A 20,791-nucleotide genomic window follows, 5' to 3' on the forward strand; every position below is an offset into this window, starting at 1 on the left:
GCTGCTGTTTTACAGATAAATCTGGGTGCCATTGGAGAAGGGAAAAATGATTTAAAGGACCCACTGCTGCCTGATTATAACCACGTCCATAATGTCTGTAAGCTCCAATTTCAGATCACTTAATTAGTCAGTACTCTAAAATGAGAGTTATTTCAATAACTAGATTTTTAGTTATAAAACAAAAAGCAAACCTGTCTTATCAAGAAACGTGTCCTTTCTAAAGAACAAGGTACAATATTGATTTTTTTTTTCCAGTGCAGTACACAGCCTTTAAACACCCAAAACAGTAGAATGCAATTCGGTGATATGAGGAGTGTTTCCCAGGCCACAGTACCTGTGGAGAAGTTGACAAGGGGACACAAATGCCAGCAGAGGACTCGGATCGAGACGGCTTCCCAGTCTGAGTCACGTCCTGGTCACCCCCTTTCGGAAGGGCCTGTGGGGTGTTCGCTGCTTCCAGGGACCCAAACATGCTTTTCCATTCTTCATTCACATTCGAGTCTTGTTTGACATGCTTTCTAGCTATGAAAGTAGGTTCAGAGTAAGTAATCTGAAGGTCGTCTCTAAAATCAGAATGTGCTTTTACTGCTTTTCCTTGGGGGGAGGGGCTTCCTTTCATGTCTGTTTCCTAGGATGTCTAACTTATTTATGCCTCAGCAAATGAGAAGACGTGGAACCAGTGCATGCACGGCTGGCCTCTAGAGAACTTGCTTCTTCCCCTCAGATATACTCAATCAGAAGCTATACTGATCAAGATCCCCAGGTGATCCTTGCAGCAATGGGGCCCCCCCTACCGGGGGTGGGGGGCAGGCAGTTCTCCTCTGTCCTATAGTGTTGCTATACGTCAGAATTGACTCGATGGCAGTTGAGATTGAGTTTAGACCCAAGTGACGATATTCTCAACTGCCTCGTGTGCGTGCAACACCTAAACAATACCTATGGAAAATCGAGGAAGAATGAACGCCTGCAATGGTTATGGCAAGGAATGCTGACGATACCGTAGGCTACCAGAAGACGAGTTGAAAATAAAATCTATCTGGGAGAAGACGCTCAAAGAGATGGGCTGACGCAGAATGGCTGCAACAGGCTCCAATATGCCCATGATTGCAAGGACAGCACGGGCCTGCTGAGTGTTCTGTTCTGTTTCAGTCAGAACCAACTCACTGGCTCATTACAACGACAACAACAACACTTTCTCTCCCCAGAATCTTTACCAAGTAAAGTCGTTGCATCTGAAGTTCTGAAGGTTGGAAATGTGACTTTTAACTGCATTAATTTGCCCAAAGCAGTCCTATTAAATAACTAATGATACGCTAATGCCCAACCAGCACACATACTAACCACGCTTGTCATCTGGCTCCTGTTTGGTTTTAACAAGATCCACTTGTCTCCCAGTTATGCCAAAGGCAGCCAAATCAATTACACCTTTCTGACTACTGTCATGGAGATGGCTCTGGTCCACGATATTGGCCTTTGCTTTGTTAGACTTCATCATGAAGTCTTTCAGTGCCAGAAGTTTATCTTCCTCTTCCTCGGTCATTCCCTAAAATCAAACAAGACAGAATATTTGAGGTTAAGTTCCCAAGCAATTACAACAGGCCTTGGAATCATTAGCAACTGAAGGGTCAGGCCGCCGGCTTACATTGCTAAGAGCCAGACTGGTGAAAGGAAGCAAGCAAAGCAAGAGTATCAACAGGGAAAACGCCTTCCTCCTCTGCCCTCCAAGAACAACTGCTCTATGAGAGTACTCCCAACGCGTCTCACAATGATCCACTGGTCTCGCAGCCTTCCTTCCGCTATCACACGCTCAGCAGCTCCACCCCACCCGGGGCGCATGGGGTGAGCATGAGGTTTCCCCTCCACGGAGTTCCTGCAAGCCCACAGGGGCAGTTCTCCCCGTCGGGCAGGCTGCGGTGACTGGAAACTGACTTGCCAGCCGCGAGTCCCTATTGCTCAAGTTCTGGCAGCTTTCTAAATGGCAGCAGTCACCTCTTATCCATCTCTGAATTCTCTTTTCTGAAGTAGAGGAAGCCGTCCCAGGTGCAAATGTCAGTTCTATGGCTTATTTGTGTGACAATGGGCAAGTTACCCAGTTTCTCTATGCCTCTATTCATCTAGAAAATGGAAGTAATTAGCAATACCTATCTTACAAGGATTAATGACATGTTAGTGCATTAATACGCACAAGGCACTTGTATCAACTACGATCCCTCCCCAGTCCTCACTCCCTCTCCGCCAGCCCCCCCCTCCCTTCCAGCTCTCTTCCTCTCTCACTGTCCGGTCCAGTCTATTTCAACCCCCAGCAACCGTGCAGGACGCACTGGAGCTCCCTCGGCGAGTTTCCAAGGCTGTACAACTTCACAGGAGCAGAAGCCCCCCTACTCCTCCCCGACAAGAGTTGGCAGATTTAAATTGTTGGCCTAAGGTCAGCAGATCAACATGTAATCCACTACACCAGGGCTGTAGTGAAATCTTAATGAGATAATAGACCTAGGGCACTAGAACACTTGATAATGAGGCACAATAAATAGTAAATATTAAACTTAAATAATTAATTCAGTAGGCTACTTAAGTGTTCTGATAAATGGTGCAGTTCTGCATTTTCTGCTTAATTTTCCAGTCATTCAGAGAATCTCATATTCGCGATCCACGGGCAATCCACAGGTATACCAGAACCCAACCCTAGGGAATTAGAAACCCAAGAAACAATGGCATAAACTCACATTAGCATACAATAATCAACTAAAACCTATAGCAGATATATTCCAAGAAATGTGAGCACTCTTTAGATAATTTATTTACTGGTAGCTAACATTTTCTTAATGCTATGAAATGTAAACATTTGAGTCTTTGAAGAATAATTTTCACAACTAACATTTGATAGTAGAATTTAAGAATGATGACAGGTATCAAACAAATTTAAGAAACCTCATTAAGCTCTAGATAAACATTAAGATCTAGATAAATAGAGAATAAGTGCTCCAGTAAAAAACGATTTACATTGTGCTTCGGATTTTGACTGCTGGCAAGAAAAATGCTTTCAGAATGAAGTTAATAATAAAAGTGAGATCCTCAAAAGGCCTTTTCCCCAAAGAGTAACCTAAAATTATTCATTTATTTTCACTTCTCCCTCCTTTAAAATTTACTTGTACGATCTTCTAGCTATGGATGAGTTCTGCTTTTTTATTTCTGCATGTTTTGTCCACACAAAAGAGGGCCTTTGCAAGAGCCATACATAGGAATGAAACCCTGATACGTGCTGCAGCAGAGCAAAGCTCTGGAAACACTATGCTGAGTGAAGAAGCCAAGCAAGGGCGTCACATATTAGTGATTCCACTTATATGTAATGTTCAGAACAAGCCAAAAACCAGAGACAGTAGCTACAGAGCAGGCTGGAGCTGCGGAAGGGACAAGTGGTTCAAAGGCCTGCCTGAAAAGCTGGAAGGCACTGCCAGTAAGTCAGATGTTCCTAGCCTGTGTGCCATCTATAGTAAGTAGCATTAAAAAAGCAAATGTTCCAGATATGTATAATAAGTATCAAAAAGTCTACAAAATAAACTGTAAAATATTATTGAAAAAAGGATAAAGACTTAAATTAATGATGACATACTCCATGCTCATGGATTGAAAGGCTCCGTATTATACAGACGTCAATTCTTTCACAAAGAGCAATAAAAAAAAAATCACAGCATCCAATCGATTTCAACTCAGAGCAACCCTATAAGACAGAGTAGAACTGCTCCTTAGGGTTTGGGAGACTGTAAATATTTATGGGGGCAGACGGCCTCATCTCTATCCCAGCTGGTGGGAGCAGCTGGTGGGTTTGAACCACCTATTTTATGTGACCAACTGACCACTACGGTTTAATGAACCTGAAGTATGGATATCAAACTTTAAGGGGGGGTGGGGTGGGTAGTAAGTGACAAGCTGATTTTTAAAATATACACCCAAATGCAAAGGACCAAAGATAACCAAGACAACTTTGAAAAATGAAAACAAGCTGGGAGATCTTACTCGACTAGGGATCAAGCCTCACGGTAAGAGAGTGCAATGCTGGTCAAACTCCAAAAGCATGCCCATAAAGGGCTGCTAACAGGGCCTAGATGTCCCCTCCCGGTTTATACACTAAATGCAGACAAACAGCAAGCAGCACCATTGGCCAGGTACTAGACAACAGTTAAAGCAGGCCTGTCATCTGTCCCCAGCATCTGCCTGGAAAGAGCTTCCAAGCCTTGGCACAGGACAGGAACCCAAACAAACCTTGGCACAGAGGTGAGCTGAAGAGACATATCAGCGTTCAAGGGGCCCCAGAAGGCTGAATCGGTGGGGAAGGGATCTGGAAAAGGTGGGGTCTGCACAGAGAGCACTTGGAGGGGCTACTGAAGAATTCTCTCCAGTGACTGAATGTTGAGCTGAATTATATGTAGACGAAGCTATGCAAGGCCAGCGAAAGAGCAAACTAAGCCCAAAGGATCGCCATAGCTGAGATGGGACTGGCAGACCGCTAGAGTAGAAAGACCCCTGAGGACGCAGAGTGCTCTCAGAGTCTCCGAAGTCCGCACTAGTGGGGCTAAATTGGCCATGCAGCTGCTCGGGGTCTATCCTACTAAAGCTTAACATCATCACACAGATTCTAAATAACATAAATTACCACCATCACAGGTCGAAGATTAAAGGAATTCAGGAATGAACAACATAAAGTTCAGAGTCCCACTGGCCACTGCACAGATTTTGAAAGCCCACACTCTTGCACCATGCCACACTATCTCCCAAAAGAATGTAACAAAGAAGAAACAGGAACTAAGATTGTGATGCCTGCTTGAGTTTTATTCAGACTTAGGAAAATACTTGGGTGACGGGATTCGGGGAATGGAGAAAATTTTATTTTTATGCATATCTCTCTGCATTCCTTACAAATTTGCCGCCCCCCGCCCCACCCTCCCAACCCAAGCAGACTAGTAACAGATGCCAAACAGAGAACTCTACTCTGTGGGAGCCTGGGCGCCTTTAAGAGCTTTTGCTGGAGTCGAGGCCTTGGCTGGAGCTTCAGCCTTGCTTTGTGCCTTGGCCTTGGGCTGGCAGACCCTTGGCATTATGTGCCCGAGCCCACGTGCCAAGCTTAGGGTGGGCGATGTAGGCTAGTCGGCTGAGCTTGCGGTTGATGTCCATTGGGATCTTGGCCTTGACAAGATCCATGATGGCCTCGGCATGAGCAGCTGTGGCCTTGGCACTGTTGGCCTGCATTTTCTTCTGGCCCTTCTTGTTGTGCTTCTTGGTGAAGCACATGTTGCTTGGGAACTTGGGGTCCACCCCCTTCAGAGATTCGTATCGCTGTGACCAGGGTTTTTTTATGCCGTTCTGTGCCATTTACGGGATTGGTTGTGTGTGGTATGGTTCTTGGACTTGGCCGTGTCTGCTACAACGCCTGCTGGTCCCTGCTGCCAGGGACTGGAAGAGAGAGCATTTCTTCCTAATTTTATACCTACTCGGTCAAAACTTATGAAAATTAAAATTACTATTCAGTTCCAAATGGCACCTCCTTGTCATCTTCTTGACAAGGAGTACAACCATTTTGTATTCTGTATCAGCACTGATCACAGGGACTCAAATAAAACAGGGCACTCTTGTAGATGAGACCTATCTACAGCAGCCCTGACGCGTGTCACTTCCAGATGGCGAGTTCTAATGAAAATCTGGAGCACAAGCATATTTCAACTCCCATGTGGGTCATGTTCCAAATGTGTATCAAGGCCATTACCTAAAACGCTGAACATATTTTCCCACAGAAACAATGCCAGACTGATCCAGAAAGGCCTGTTTTCCTCATGGTGTATCTCAAGACAACCCCAAGGTGGAAAAAAAATATCTGTAGGATTAAGAATTCCTACTTATTGAGATTAACAAGTCTATCTCGCCCCCACTCCCACCCCACCCCTAACAGGAACAAGGAGGACATGGTTAGCTCCACAGCGTCCTCTGGCTCTCCGATTCTATTAACACTCTGGAAGCCTAAGCAAGGCGGGGCCCAAAGGGAAGTGAAGGCAGAGAAGCAGTCTGCAAGGGGCTGGAGATGGCTGTACAGGAACTTCTTTCTGATCTGAATAGAACCCGAGACACTGCTTAGCCTGAGTCAGCTCCTAACCCTCCCTCGATTAATTTCTTCTGAGATGCAACATGGCATTGTACAGAGTGTATGCTTAGGAGCTGGGCAGACTTAGGTTCAAACCCCAGTTTTGAAATGTATTAAACTGCGTAAGCATAAGCAAGTTAACCTTCGTTGAGTCCCGCGTCCTTATCTATACCCTGGGATCACGCTGGTTGTTTAGGGAGGGCAGTCCAGACATGGGAAGAAGCACAACTAGGATGGCAGGCTCACTGTGGGTTCTCAAAGAAAACAAAGGTGGGGGAAAGCTGGCAATAGTTTGGCCATTATTTCTTCTACTGTACTCAGAGGTATCTGAGCAGCTCTCCCTTCCACTACCAGTCAGCGCCTGTCCTCGTGAAGCGGGGATCTCCTTAAGCTACTGTCCCCACAGAAACAGGGGGTTGCTTGTTCCTCTTTTCCCACTCGGACAAGGGAAGAGGTAAGAGACAAGCGAACCCGACAAGCACCGACAGTTCGATCAGCAGTGACTTCACCAGTGCACTGGGAAACAGGGGCGGCACTGCAGGTGCAGCGAGCGGCGGGGCAGGGGCTTGGGAGAAGAGAAGCGGCAAGCAGAAAGAAGAAAGGCTAAAGGACTTAGTTGCTCCTTCTCCTTCATTTCGCACAGGGCCCGGAAGCGAGCCCAGCCACGTCCACACAGAGACGAAGAGCCAAGGGGCTCCGGGCGTGCCTGCCGACTTACAGCAGCGGTTCTCCACCTCCCTCATGCTGTGCACAGCCCGTGCATACAGTTTCTCAGGTGGTGACCCCAACCATAACATTATTGTCGTTGCTACTTCATCACTGTCATTTTGCTACCGTGATGAACCGGGCGACCCCGTGAAAGGGTCGTTTGACCCCCAAAGGGTGCGACCCACAGATTGAGAAGCGCTGCCTTCCAGTGAAAAGAGCATTCCATATACAACCTTTTCATTTCATCTCCAGGACTACACTCATCAGGGAGAAAGACGCACCATGGGGCATACCCTGTACAACCCGGAGGAAACCTTTCGTTTGGGATGGCTGGGTTTCTGTCTTGTTTTATTTATTTCCCATTTTTTTCTTTTGAGAGGGGGTTAAAATAGACACATGCACACATCATGGGATTGGCACACTCTGGAGAAGGATGGTGAGCCTGATAGCACAATTGAAGGATTGTAATCAATCACTGAGGTGCATACGGAAGCACTGCCGAACAGATGCCTGTGTATTTCCATGCAAATAGAGGGTTTCTAAGGATCTCCTACTCAGGAGAAAGAATGGGAAAATGTTACTCAGTATCTCATTTTCTGTGGCTTCCTGAAATATAGACTATATAATACTTTAAGAGCCAGACAAAGCCAGGTGGCTCAATGGCTAAGTGCTGTTAACCAGAAGCCTGGTGGGTGGCAACCATCAGCTGCTCAGCAAGAGACGGAGATGGCAATCTACTTCCGTGAAGAATGCAGTCTTGGAAAGCCCATGCAGGTTCTGCTCTGTCCAGTACGCGTCTCTCTAAATCAGAGAAAACTTGACAGCAACAGGTCCACCCCACCTCCACCTGCACCCCTGCCCCCACCCCTTCCCCAAGGTTAAAATAAAGCCCAAAGAACTCTAGGCAAGTCAATTCCATCAGATAAAGTCATCTAGGTTTACAGGACACAGAACCACTAGTCTGGAAAGGACATCCTCCAGAAAAATCGACATATACCCACTAGCATGGTGCCCGACCAGCCTGCCACCGCATGCTACAGCTGTCTCATCAATCAACTTGGGGGCATCCAGCAGTGGATATTCAACATTTAAGTAATACATTGTGGGATTATAGCCACAATCTAACACAGTCCTCTATCTGCAACCGAAAGCATTTTCTCATCGCCTGTGCTCCTAAGATGACTAGCTGACAATCTCTCTTTTTACAAAAACCTTTCTGCGCCTCGGTATTTGGCCATATGGCTCATCTGAAGCAGTTACTCAGCAGTTTCCTTTTTAACCATTCTGTACCTGTCCTGGCCTCTCTGGCTTCCACACATGCCAAACAGACCAAGAGGCCGACTCTAGACTTAAAATTTCTAAAGAGGCTTTACCAATGTCAAGTAGAATAAAAAGATTTCCTCTTAACAATACTTGCTCATGGATCCAAATCCATAGGCGTTGAAGATACAGCTGTAACAGCCGCTTTATTCAACCTAACATGCACTGTAAATTGTGTTAGTTCAGCTGTATGCATGTAGTCAGTGCTCTATGAAGACTGCACTGAAATGATCCAGGGCTTCTCTCTGGTTTGGCACTATCTCTTCTAACGCAATTTCATAGTGTTTGATGAAATATGAGCCTGGGCTGACATAGAGCTTCAATCTAAGGTTCTATCTCCTACCTGTCCCTCATTTATAAAGCTAATAATCACAAGAAAGGCTTAATAGGTCTCTATGATTCCTTACTTACCGCAACCCCAAGGCTCCTCGTCATCCTAGAAACCAAAGCAAGCACATAAGATGTCTGCTGGGTTTATTCACTCATTTGTTATAACAATACCTAATCAACTCAAAATATTTACTAGCCACAAGGGAGCTCTGGTGTTTTGACTGATTTTATGTTCTGGTGTAAGGTGTCAGAGAGACGGTCCAACCTGAGAGAGCAGCTTCTTCAGAAGCTGTGCTATGGCAGGATCCTCGGGCGGAAGGCAGTCCGGAATCACGCCACTTCGCTTCTTCTGGCGCATGTGCAGATGTCTGAACAAGCTAGTAATGTCCTTAGACCTCAGAGCGTAATCAAAGATGGAACGACTTACTGGCTCTTTCAGAACACTGAGCAGTACAAGCTTTCTCTCAATCTGTGTTCGAAAAATAAAAACAATCAGTCAAAGATGCGGAATCTCTTACTTTTCAATTTCAATAAACACAGCTTGTGGAAAGTTAATGTCGGGCATTGTTTCTAAGACCACGCAGACAGCAACACCATGGCTTTGTTTAGAACAAAACAAGCTACTGAATTGCAGGAGCTGTGCTATTTCTTACTGTCCGTTGTTGGCATCAGAACGCACTTCTCTGTATACCACATCAGAGAGCTAATGTGAAGCGCCCTGGTGAGAAATGTTTAGAAAATGAGTCTTTTCTAGATGCCAAAATAGCAGGTAACAACCAGTGTTTAAGAACACAAGTCTAGTAGCCAACAGGTACTGCCCAGCAAAGATGCTCAATAACCACAAGTCTCCCCAGCAGATTCAACTCTACTTCGGGCAGCATTAGTCTACACACAAACTAAAAAAAAAAATCACTGCCAGTGAGTCAATTCCAACTCATAGCAACCCAACTGGTGAGGGGAGAACTGCCCCTTTGGGTTTATGAGACTTCCTATCTTTCCAGGAGCGATCACCTCATTGTCCTCCTGGGGAGCAGCTGACCTGGTAGTGAGCAGTTCAATTTGCATAAAATCCTTTCTCTCCCATCATCCCCAAGGCATGTATCTTAAGAAAGAATGAATGCTAAGGGTAACTCTGAGGACTTTCTCTAGGTGTACCTAAATGTCTAATGAGTTAGCCTAGGGAGACCTTTATCTTTTGGATAAGTATAAAACCTTGCAAAATAAAAGGGTATCTTTTGTGGAATCCAAATTGTAGAGAAGTTACAATTTATGGACAATAAGGCTCTCAATTAATGGTGGTGGGCTGTCAAAATATAAACCAATGATAACATCCAAAAGAAATTAAAAATAAAATTTTTGAAAACCAGAGAAAACAAAGGCTTTGATGCCTATTTCCAAAAAAGCACATGGATATCAGATTTTGAGCACCACTCAAAATTATTACAAATGTATCCAATTATTAAATTCCAAGGACAGTTTCTCCATGTTGTGTTCTAAAATTTAATGCATTTATAAATAGACTAGTTAGAAACAGTAAGCATCTTTAGACCCTATTTTAAAGAACGCTAAAATACACTTTTTTTAAAAAGGCTTATTTTCCAATAACAATTCTACAAACTCTATGAAATAAAGAATAGTGATACCCCAAAGTGATGAATCTAAGGAGAAAAGGGGAAACTGAAAGCATACCCACAGATTCTTAGTTTTCAGGGGATGTGCTGGCTGCTTTTCCTAATGCTTTTTTGGAAATATGCATCAAAGACTCTTTGCTTCCTCTGGACATATGCAAGCTAGGAAATAACCATAGATGAAAGCCACAGGCAGGTGAGCTTCCAATGGGAAACAGAGTTTTAGCAAACTACGACATTTTCAGGATGTTTTAGCAGGCAGAATCGTAGTTTTAGTGGAATAGGGCAATTTCAAGGTGTTTTAACAGCCAGAATCATCACTCAGCATCTCATTCAAAATATCAAGGGGGGGAGAGGGGGAAAAAGGAGGATCTTGTACCAAGGGCCGAAGTAGAAAGAAAATGTTTCGGAAATGATGGCAACATATGAACAAATATGCTTGAATACAAATGATGTACGGAATGTCATAAGAGCCCCCAATGAAATGATTTTTAAATGTACATATATATATGTATATAAAAGCAGGGTGTCTGGGTGAAGAATGTAAAGACTTGTAAGCTGGATAAATAATCTTTGCCTTGCATAAAGCAAAGTCCCCACGTTTGTCACCGAATGCTAAGATGCTAGGAGGCAGAGGAGTAGGACCCATTATCTATATGTATTTTAAATTAAACCAGAACCATCTACACCAATAAAATATGTGAAAAAGCCTCTTCCACTTATTACCAATGCTAACTTCGCTGGAAAGCAACTTGACGGTTTCCTTTAAAAGCCGAGATTCATCAATATATTTTTTGATAGATCACGTTACCTTTAATGGTGGATGCTTTAGAATATTACACAAAAGAAAATAAAGTCCAAACTACTGAGTGCTAATTATGCATATCATGATGCATAGCATAACGTGCTCCTGAATTTTTCCCACCTTCAAAGGTACTTTATTCATTAACATTAACCAACATAAAGGAGTGTGAAAATACAAGAGCCCAGTTTAATTAACTCTTTACAATTTTAAAGGAAGAAGGATCTTCTACGTACATATTTTAAAGGAGTACAATCTGAAGAGAGGGTGGGTTTCAAGTCGGAACACGCCTACCTGCAGTATTGGGTGGGTGATGTAGGGGTCAAGATAAGGCATCAGTTTGCAGTAGACATCAGCCGTGCTTATCTGATGGGCTAACACCGTGAGAAAGCCCACAGCACCATAGCGGATCCAGAGATTGGGATGACACAGGAAGGGGGCTGTGAAGGGAGAAAGAAGGCGTGCGTAACTGAGGCCATATTCATGCATCACTTCAGACCAACAGGGCAAAATATTTCCACCTTGAGCATGGTCGACAACGAGATTGGGCCCTCACGCTACTAACATGTCTGTACATGAAACCCAAGCAAGCAAGCACACTGGTGTAGTGTCCTCTCATCATAAATATCAGAAGATGGGTTTTCTATTCCCGTTTGCAATTCGTCTCAGAAATCCAAGGGCAGTTCTACCCTGTCCTATGGGGTCACAGTGAGTTGGCACTGACTAGATGAGTTTGATTTTGTTGGTTTCATCATAAATATCAGCAATGTTCTAAGCAATAAAAATACCTACCTCCTTCCTGGGGATTTAAAATGGGCACGTTTTAGCCAGAAGTAAGAGGATGCAAGAGCACAAACTTATTATAGGACTTGGTTAAAAGCTAATGAACAAGCCAGGGAAGCCCACTCTCACCACTGCTGTGCACTATTGCTCTAGAAGCCCTAGCCAGAACAATAGGCTACAACAAATCAGGGAAGAGGAAGCAAAACCATCCATCCCTCTTCATAGAAGAAATGATGCCAGATGTAAAAAACTTTCCTGGCCTTTTTCTCACCGATACAACTTGCAGATTTTCTCTAAGTTTCTTCATACCACATCTCCATGATTGTCCAGTGTCCTTTGAGAAGAGGTATCCAGATTACCTCTTGGTGGTCCAAAAGGAACAGATGCCATAACCTTCTGAGTGGATGTCTCGGGCTTCAATGAACTGGCCCACCAATCACCTTAGAAGCTACTATCGTGACTGGCCTTTTAAGTCAGTCTAATGAGACCAAGATGAGGGTATTACTGAGAGGACCTGTCTGCAGCCATCCACTGACTGCAGACACATGTTTGAACAGGTTTTGTTTGGAATAAGCCTGTGATGCATGAGATTAAAAAACCTGCAGCAATCATTTTTCACGCCTCCTTCTATTTACATACAGAGGATAGCCATAATACAAAAGGATCAAAGGAGGCACAGGGAATCCAGGGTGGACGATACCTCAGGACCAGGGGTGTGAGGGGCGATGCTGGGAGAGTGGAGGGTGAGTGGGTTGGAAAGGGGGAACTGATTACAAGGATCCACATGTGACCTCCTCCCTGGGAGAGGGACAGCCGAGAAGGGGGGGGGGGGGAGACTGGATAGGGCAAGATATGACAAAATAACAATCTATAAATTATCAAGGGCTCATGAGGGAGGAGGGAGCTTTGAAAACAATTAGGGAAAAGAATGTACGGATGTGCTTTATACAATTGATGCATGTATGGATTGTGATAAGAGTTGTATGAGTCCCTAATAAAATTAAAAAAACAAAAGGATCAAAGTCAAAATAAAGGGGCAAAAAAATCAGCCCTTGGGAGGTGAAGCCACCCGTTCACAGGAGGAAAAAAGAAAATACTGATGAGACTTGCGAAACGAGAATGGGCAGAAAAATATTTCAGGTAGCAATGTACGCAATATAGTTTATTTTTCATGTTGTTATGAAAATGGGTGCTTTCTATGTCTGCCTTACACTAAAAACCCAAAATCACACTCACTGAATTCAAGTCCATTATGACTCACACCAACCCGATAGGGCAGAGTAGAAATGCCTACGCAGTTTCCTGGCTGTGAATCTTTCTGGAAACTGACGGCCACATCGTTCTCTCTCAAAGCAGCTGGTTAAGTCAGAGTGCCCATCTTCCAGCTCGCACCTGAACGCTTAGCTAGTGCACCACTGGGTCTCCTTCCTTACGCTATTGAAAACAACAGCACACTGCCATCGAGTCAACTGTGACTCGTGACGACTCTATAGGACAGAACAGAACTGCCTCTGTGGGTGTCTTGAAACTAGAACTCTTTAGAGGAGTAGAAAGCCTCTTCTTTTCCTGCTGGAGCACCTGGTGGTTTCGAACAGCTAGCCTCCCAGCGCGCAGGCAGCCCAACAAGTAACCTCACTCTACCCCCCTGGGTTCCTCTTCTCCTGCCACAGAAGAGGTGAAGGTCAGGACAAATCCTAATGTCTTCCGTTCTGTTTTTATAGTTCCCAAGTTCCTAGCTCCTTTTTTTAAAATGGCAAACACAGAGGTCACATATCCCTCCACGCTCAGTACTCTAGCATATATTAAATATCAAAAACATTTCAATGTGATATTCTGATGTTTGTGTTGTTAATAACCAACAGTGTTCTAATAAATTTGTAAGTACTTTTATCACAATCATAAAAAAATCAAGTTAACAGACTAGAAGAATGGTTAGATATTCCAACAGTGAGTTAAACTGTGCCCCCAAATATGTATGTTGAAGCCCTAACCCCACAGTACCTGTGAACATGACCTTATTTGGAAACAAGGTCTTGGCAGATACAATCAAGTTAAGACAACGTCATGCCAGATTGGGGTGGACTCTAAGGCCACACAACTGCTGTTGCTTGAAGGGCAGGAATGGACAGAGACAGACTCACAGAGGGTGGCACCTGGTGCCCAAGGCAGAGATGAGTGTATCTACAACCCAGTGAACATGCAGGATTGCTGGCAAAAGCCCAAGCGATGAGACAGGCATGCAATGGATCTCCCCTCGAGCCTTCTGCAAGAACAGGCTCCAACACCTGGATTTCATGCTTCAGAGCTCCAGAAGCAGCAGCCTGGTGGTGCAATGGCTACGCTGAGTACCAACGCCTGGAGCTTTGAACCCAACAACTGCTTGATGGAAGAAAAGAGCTGGCGATCTGCTTCCAGAAAGAGTGCAGTCTAGAAAAACCCCTCAGAGGCAATGCCAATCGACCCTCTAGAGTAATGGTTCTCAACCTTCCTCGTGCCTCGACCCTTTAATACAGTTCCTCATGTTGTGGTGATGCCCAATCATAATATTATTTTCATTGCTACTTCATCACTGTCATTTTGCTACTGTTATGAATCATAAATTAAATATCTGATATGCAGGATGTATTTTCATTGCTACAAATTGAACATGATTAAAGCATAGGGATGAGTCACAAAACGTAATTATACATTGTGAAGTATTTATTTCTAATTATAAATAAATGAAATCTTGTCTTAAAGCATGCTGTAGTATAGGTGACAGTCTACACGCCGGTTACTCGTATGTGGACTTACCTGCATGTGGGCAGACCCGCCTGGAGACAGAGAGAGGAGCGGTGTCTCGGTTCATAAGACCATCGGAAATATGTGTTTTCCAATGGTCTTAGGCGTCCCCTGTGAATGGGTCGTTGGACCCCCCCAGGCTGAGAACCGCTGCTCTAGGGTCATGTCACAGCTCACTGAGTTGAATCGACACGCAACAGCGCAATGTCCTGCAGAGCCATGAGAAATCAGTTTCTGCTGCTCTCCGGCGCCATTTGTGTTGGCGGCCCGAGGAAACCTCACATGCAAAAGTCCAGATAGCTACATTCACACCTTACAGACTCCCATAACATGCTCCCTTTCTCTGCCAGATACCTAGTTTCTCAATCATCAAAAAAGCCTAAAACCTGTATGTCTTTTCCCTCTGAAGACTGTCCCAAGGAAAGCCTACTGTTCAAGTTTAATGTTCGACTAATTTTCCTTGGGAAAGCACTTAGTACCAGTTAAGAAATTTGTGTAAAAAGACAATCTAAGATTTCTGTCCCCTGGGGACAGAGTCAACTGACAGTCATGCATTGCCTCCTAACTTCAGATCAAGAGACAATATGACTGAAAACGGTCCGGGAAGAAAATGCTCTCACCTTAGAATTGCCCCTTTTGACTTATTTGGTCTTCCTCTGGAAAATTAGGCTAATTTTAAGAGCTGTCATGTCTTTATCTACATCATTGAAAACAATAACAACAAATCTTCCTATTTCAAGGATCACAGAGATTTAAACACAGCTAAAACAATGAGGTGCAAATCATCCTGTCTGCCTGTCTCTGAATATACAAGCAACACACATGTGCACTCGTGTATGTACACACGCATGCAAATTGGTAGCAGGAACAAGTTGAAATTCTGACTCTATATGGCCTAGAATTTTAACAAAGCTCCACCAATGTTGGAACCCCAAGACTATAATTCTTAGACATCCCACCCCCACCCCCAGCAAAGCCGGAACTAAGCCACACCTCAGGATCACCCTTCAGTCAGACAGACCTACCAATGAAAGTAGTCCACAGAACAATCAACCACAGGAGACCGGAAGGGGAGCATTTGCCCAAAAGGGAAGTTCAGAAGACAGAGAAAAGCAAATGAAAAGGGGGAACCCAAGGAGGAAGTGGAAAGAGTACCTTTACACAGAGGGGACTGCAGCCAATGTTAGGAAACAACCAAAAGTGTACCAAATGGTGAATGGCAAACTCACGTGCTCTGTAAACTTTCGCCCAAGCCACAATGAATAAAATAAAAGGTCCCATCAGTTGTTATTTTCCCTCTCATGCTTTCATTTGACGGCCTGAATTCTGAGGAAGAGAAACTTACCGATATCACTGGCAAATTCATACACATGAGGTTTCTGTAGCAGACCTAACTGGCACATACACGTCAGGGCATTAAGTGCTTTAACAATAACAAATTCCTCCGCATCACTGAGTCCTTGTTGCAGCAGGGGCTTGAGAATTGAGGAACTCTGCCAGCCAACATAGGCAGCAACACCTGAAAGAGAGAAATAACACTGCATGGGTTTTTTGAAACTTCTTTTTTAATTAATCAAAAAGCCAACCAACTGCGCAAAGATCAAGAGAGGGCATCAAGTGCCCTGCCAAGTACAATAAATGGCCCACATCCAGGCAAATCGTCAATACATCTCTAGATACTGTGTGTGTGTGTGTGTGTGTGTGTGTGTGTGTATCTTAATAATCTATAACAGAAAAATACAGGTCTTCTAAAGAGGGAAAAAGGAGTCCTGGTGACACGTGAGCGAAGCACTGGACGGCTAGCCCAAAGGTCAGTGGTTCAAATCCACCAGCCACTCCGTGAAAGATTCAGCTGCCTGCTCCCAGAAGATTTACCATCTCTGAAATCTTGCATGGGGTGCAATGAGTCAGAATGGACATGACTGCAGAGGGGCGGGGTGTGGAAAGAAGCCCTAGGGGTGCGGTGCTAAAGCACCAGATGCCAACTAACGGAGAGGTCAGCCGCCGTGTGAAAGATTCCGGTCTCAGAAGCCATGGAGCAGTTCTACCCCAATACTCAGGACAGACTGCAACAGTGGGCCTGGCTTTGTTTTCAGGAGAAAAGAGAATCAGATGACCTTCGGCAGCAACGGAGATGACACACAACAGAGCAAGACCTTCACAGTGTGAGCAAAATTCTGTACCCAACTGTCAATTAAATGTGAGCACAAAGGAAGTCATGTTGAGGCATTTTAAGGGCAGTAGGGGGTTGTTGCAGTTTCTGCGGAAACTCTCAAGAAAAAGTTGCAAAATGTATAATACTATATAGCTCTACCCCAGGATAGAAGAATAATGAGAAACTTGCTAGTAAAGACCTACACATCAATCCATCCAAACGAGAACTGGAGACCAATCAACTTCTGGAATGTTATCCCTATAATGCAAAGCGTGAACATTTAATTAAAATGTATATATTAATATATATAGATAACTAAGTAAAGAATAAAAACCAAAAATTTTTTTCCTGAAAATAAAAATTCAGGCATTATAGGGATAAAGAACAAAACAATTATGGCGGAGAAGGCATATAACCTTCTCTAAGAGAAAAACAAAAGAAGGTCTTCAGAAGGGGCTATGTTCTTAGTGGCTGGAAGAGGAAAGCAAGGAGAATCCACTTGGCTGCAGGCTGTGCACATTGTTCTCCATCAGCAGAGGGGCAGTAGCACTGAAGAATGAGGAAGGAAATGCAGTTAGAGTGGACTACTGGGCTCTACACTCAATCTACACAACCACGGAAGGTTTCCTTATGATTGAGAACAGGATATAAATGCTATCAACCGAGACAATTAAAATGCTAGTTGGCTTTTCAACTTTACAATTAGTTGAGTTTTTAAGTACTCAATGCAAGAGGCGAGACTAGAGGGAAAGAAAGAAGCATGAGTTTCCTTGTGTGCCTAATGGAAGTAGATCACTAAAACACTGATTCCAACCATTTAAAACTATAAAAACATAAAAGAAAACACTGAAAACAGTGACTACGCCATAGATATTGAGAACCAAAACCTGATGCCTTACCTGCCCTGCTCTTCACCACCCCATGAAGTCCCCATGAGTTATGACAAAAGGGGGCAGATAGGATCAGAAGACGACCTACAGGATCTACTTACCTGATGAGCATGTTTTGATAGCAGTCAAGCTTTCCAATATTTTATGGATTGATTTGTGCCTCCAAAAACATGCTCAAATAGTAACCAATGTCTGTGACCTTGTCTGAAAATAGGGTCTTTGGAGGTATTAACAATTAGCATAAGGTTACACAAGGATCTAGTGGCACTTAATCTCCTTGAAGTGGAGTCCTGATGAGAGGAAGAGACTGACTCACAAACCAGAGGAAGACGGCCACATGAAGATGCATCTACAAGAGGCCCTTCCTCTAGAGCCCTGGGGGCACCAGAATGATGGGACAGGGGCCTGCAAAAGCAGATGCCTACATTGTATCCTAGAGTGTGGGCTACAGTACAAAGGTTTTCCATTTCTGGGGGAGGACGGTGGTGGGAGTGGTAAGTAATTATTTTTCCAATAGGGGCAGTAGGCCAAGTAAGTTTGGGAACCTCCACTTTTGAGTAGCAGACAAGCTATTATAATCACGTGGATAACAAAATAAAAAAACAGGATTATTGGATAATAATAGCATGTGAAATGGGCCAAATCCGAAATTGAGAAGCCAGTATAATTGGAGGGAAGGAAATCAATTATGAAGCGAAAAATGCTAAACCCTAAATCAAACTCAAAGTCTAATTCCTTTTCCATTCTGAACCTAAATGGAACAGGCATTGCACAGATAAAAAAAATACAAGATGTCTGCATTCTTGAGATAAATCTGGAAACCCAGAATTACAACAGAGAAACTGGAGAGGGGGGAAAAAAGAAAAGGAGGCAGAGGTGCTTAATTTTTCACAGTTTTCTTTTTTCAGTTTGCTCAACACAGAGCCTAGAGCTACAACACAGAGACCATGGGCAAGAGACCAAGGGACTCTGTGGCTGAGAGACCAAAGATCGAGAGACGTGACTGCCAGCAGGACTGACAAGAGGTGCTGTTGACAAAAAGAACTTTGCCCTTGCCTTCTGTAATCTCTTAGCTTCCTTACTAAACCTCTACAATCCAGGGGCAGGGCACAGACAAAGCCTATGAAAGTTCTATGCTGATTTTCAACTCTAATTACATTTTAACTGTTATTGTCTGATTCTAAAAGTGATGCATGCTAACCGTAGAAAGCTCGACAAATATGGAAAAAAAAAAAAAAAAAAAACCTCCTATAATCCAAGCCCCAAAGTTTACTACTATAAACTGTTCTGTATGGTCAGGTCCTGTCCAAATATGTGTAATTTCTGTTGTTACACTAACACAACTGGGATACTGTAAGTAGATTAGAGCCTACTTCAGATACATTAACCTGATTTCATCATATTTCCCCACGCCCTCAAATATTCCTTTAAAACAAAGCTTTTAATGATGATACGGTATTCATTAAAACAAATCTAATTAATTAATCCCTTATGCGCTAAAAGACTTTTTTTATCCAAAAGCAGCATGAAGAAAGGCACAAATACTAGGAATTAATCTTAAATAGTGGGAATGATTCCACATATTAGAAATAATTCCATTACGAATGAAATTTGACGGTTTTGACACATATCAGAGTTACATGAATTATTTCCAAGAGTCAAAACTTAAAAAAAAACACATACCAACTATGCTATCAAAAAAAGCTCCTCGCAAGTGCCAATCATTCTTATCGTTGAGGAACGTGATCATGTGAGACAGTAATACGTCGTTTGCTTTCTGACGCCCGAAGAACACACAAAGCCGTGTTATTCCATTTTCCATCAGGGTTTGTTTCACAATGTTTTCAGGATCACTTAGCAGAGTGACAACTTTCTGCTGGACCATTTCATGTAGGGCTTGGAGCTCTGAAAAAGAATGATAGAATAATTACTTTCACCACACCTACAGGCCTATCTTCTTTCTTACACCGCAGGAGCAGAATGATGGCAGCCACTACCACAGAAAGTCTAAAACCAGTAAGCGTCTCTACTCCCCAAAGCAGTCAAGGACACATGGGGAATTAAAATTCAAACTGAAGAGGAGTCTAATAAAGAGGTGCCCCAAGTATAATTACTCTCTCACTAATTAAAAGGCTCCATTTATGAGGCTCAAGAAGAAAATTATGGAGAAGTACCAAAAAGAGATCATATTGTCCCAAGGAGACAAAGACTCCAAAGTACTGGATCAGGTGCAGGATATAGTCTGATAACAGGAACCCCAACTTGGTCTGGAAATCCTGCTGAAACCAGTCCAACATCACAGCAATATGCAAACTACCAGTGACAGCTGGGAGTCCAGCCTGGGCCCCACACACTCAAAGAAAAACAGCCTTCTTAGTAAGTCTTTCCTCCTATAAAGTCAAAATAATATAATTATATTCAGACCTAGGAATATGCTATCTTGAAATGGTGCTAGTCTAACAATGGCACAGAAATCTAAAAACTAGATTTCTTTCAATTTTCTAAACTAGAAACATACATGCACGCATGCATGCACACAACTGGGAGGGGCTACCTCCCCCCCACAAAAAAAAAAAAGCACAAAAAAATCTCTGCTGGCGGAGCTTTTAGAGTATACATTTTTCCCAGTAGACAAGCAGCAAGCAACTCGCTCTGAGTTAGTGCACCCATTAGCATCTCCTGTGAAGGTTCTCTCTGGTGAATGTTTTCATAAAAGCAGTTTCACGCAAACCTCAGTGTTTGTGATGGGTGATTTAAGAGAAGAGCATGTGGCTGTGAAATTGTTTCCTGCTTGGGAAAAATGCCGCAGAAACTGTTGTGAGGTTGAATACAATTTATCAGGACGGAGCTAAGGGAAAATCTCAAGTGTACGAGTGGTTTCCTTATTTCACAAAAGGTGAAATGTCACCCAGTCCTGACTTTCAGTTCTGGCTAGACTGGAGCACGTACACTGGTACAGATAATAGTTCACATCACACAGCATCCAGTCAGACAAACCCCTCAGGTACAGAAATGGGAGTAGTGATACCAGGAGGGTAGGGGGAAGGTGGTGGGGAGGAGGGAAGGTAGGGGGAAGCGATTGCAATGACCGACACATTAACAGCACCCACACAGGAGGGAGAACATCAGAGATGTGGGTGAAGGGAGACAGCAGTCAATGTAAGCTATGAATATAATAATAATTTATAATTTTATCAAGGGCTCACAGGGTGGGGCAGAGGGAAAAAGTAGCTGACACCAAGGGCTCAAACAGAAAGTAAATGT

General features: G+C 43.6%; 1 protein-coding gene across 1 annotated transcript in view; it reads right to left on the reverse strand.

Annotated features, from left to right (window-relative positions):
• Nucleotides 1-20,791, reverse strand: part of PIK3R4 (phosphoinositide-3-kinase regulatory subunit 4) — a 70,043-nt gene that overhangs the window by 26,114 nt on the left and 23,138 nt on the right. The window contains exons 6-11 of the mRNA XM_075547208.1: nucleotides 19,211-19,432; nucleotides 15,828-16,001; nucleotides 11,213-11,358; nucleotides 8,754-8,957; nucleotides 1,342-1,543; nucleotides 335-522 (exon numbers count right to left, since the gene is read on the reverse strand). Of these exons, the coding sequence (XP_075403323.1) occupies nucleotides 335-522; nucleotides 1,342-1,543; nucleotides 8,754-8,957; nucleotides 11,213-11,358; nucleotides 15,828-16,001; nucleotides 19,211-19,432 (1,136 nt within the window). The remainder of the gene's footprint in view (nucleotides 1-334; nucleotides 523-1,341; nucleotides 1,544-8,753; nucleotides 8,958-11,212; nucleotides 11,359-15,827; nucleotides 16,002-19,210; nucleotides 19,433-20,791) is intronic.

The sequence above is a fragment of the Tenrec ecaudatus genome, chromosome 4 (genome assembly GCF_050624435.1).
Source record: "Tenrec ecaudatus isolate mTenEca1 chromosome 4, mTenEca1.hap1, whole genome shotgun sequence".
In the NCBI taxonomy this organism is placed as follows: Eukaryota; Metazoa; Chordata; class Mammalia; order Afrosoricida; family Tenrecidae; genus Tenrec; species Tenrec ecaudatus.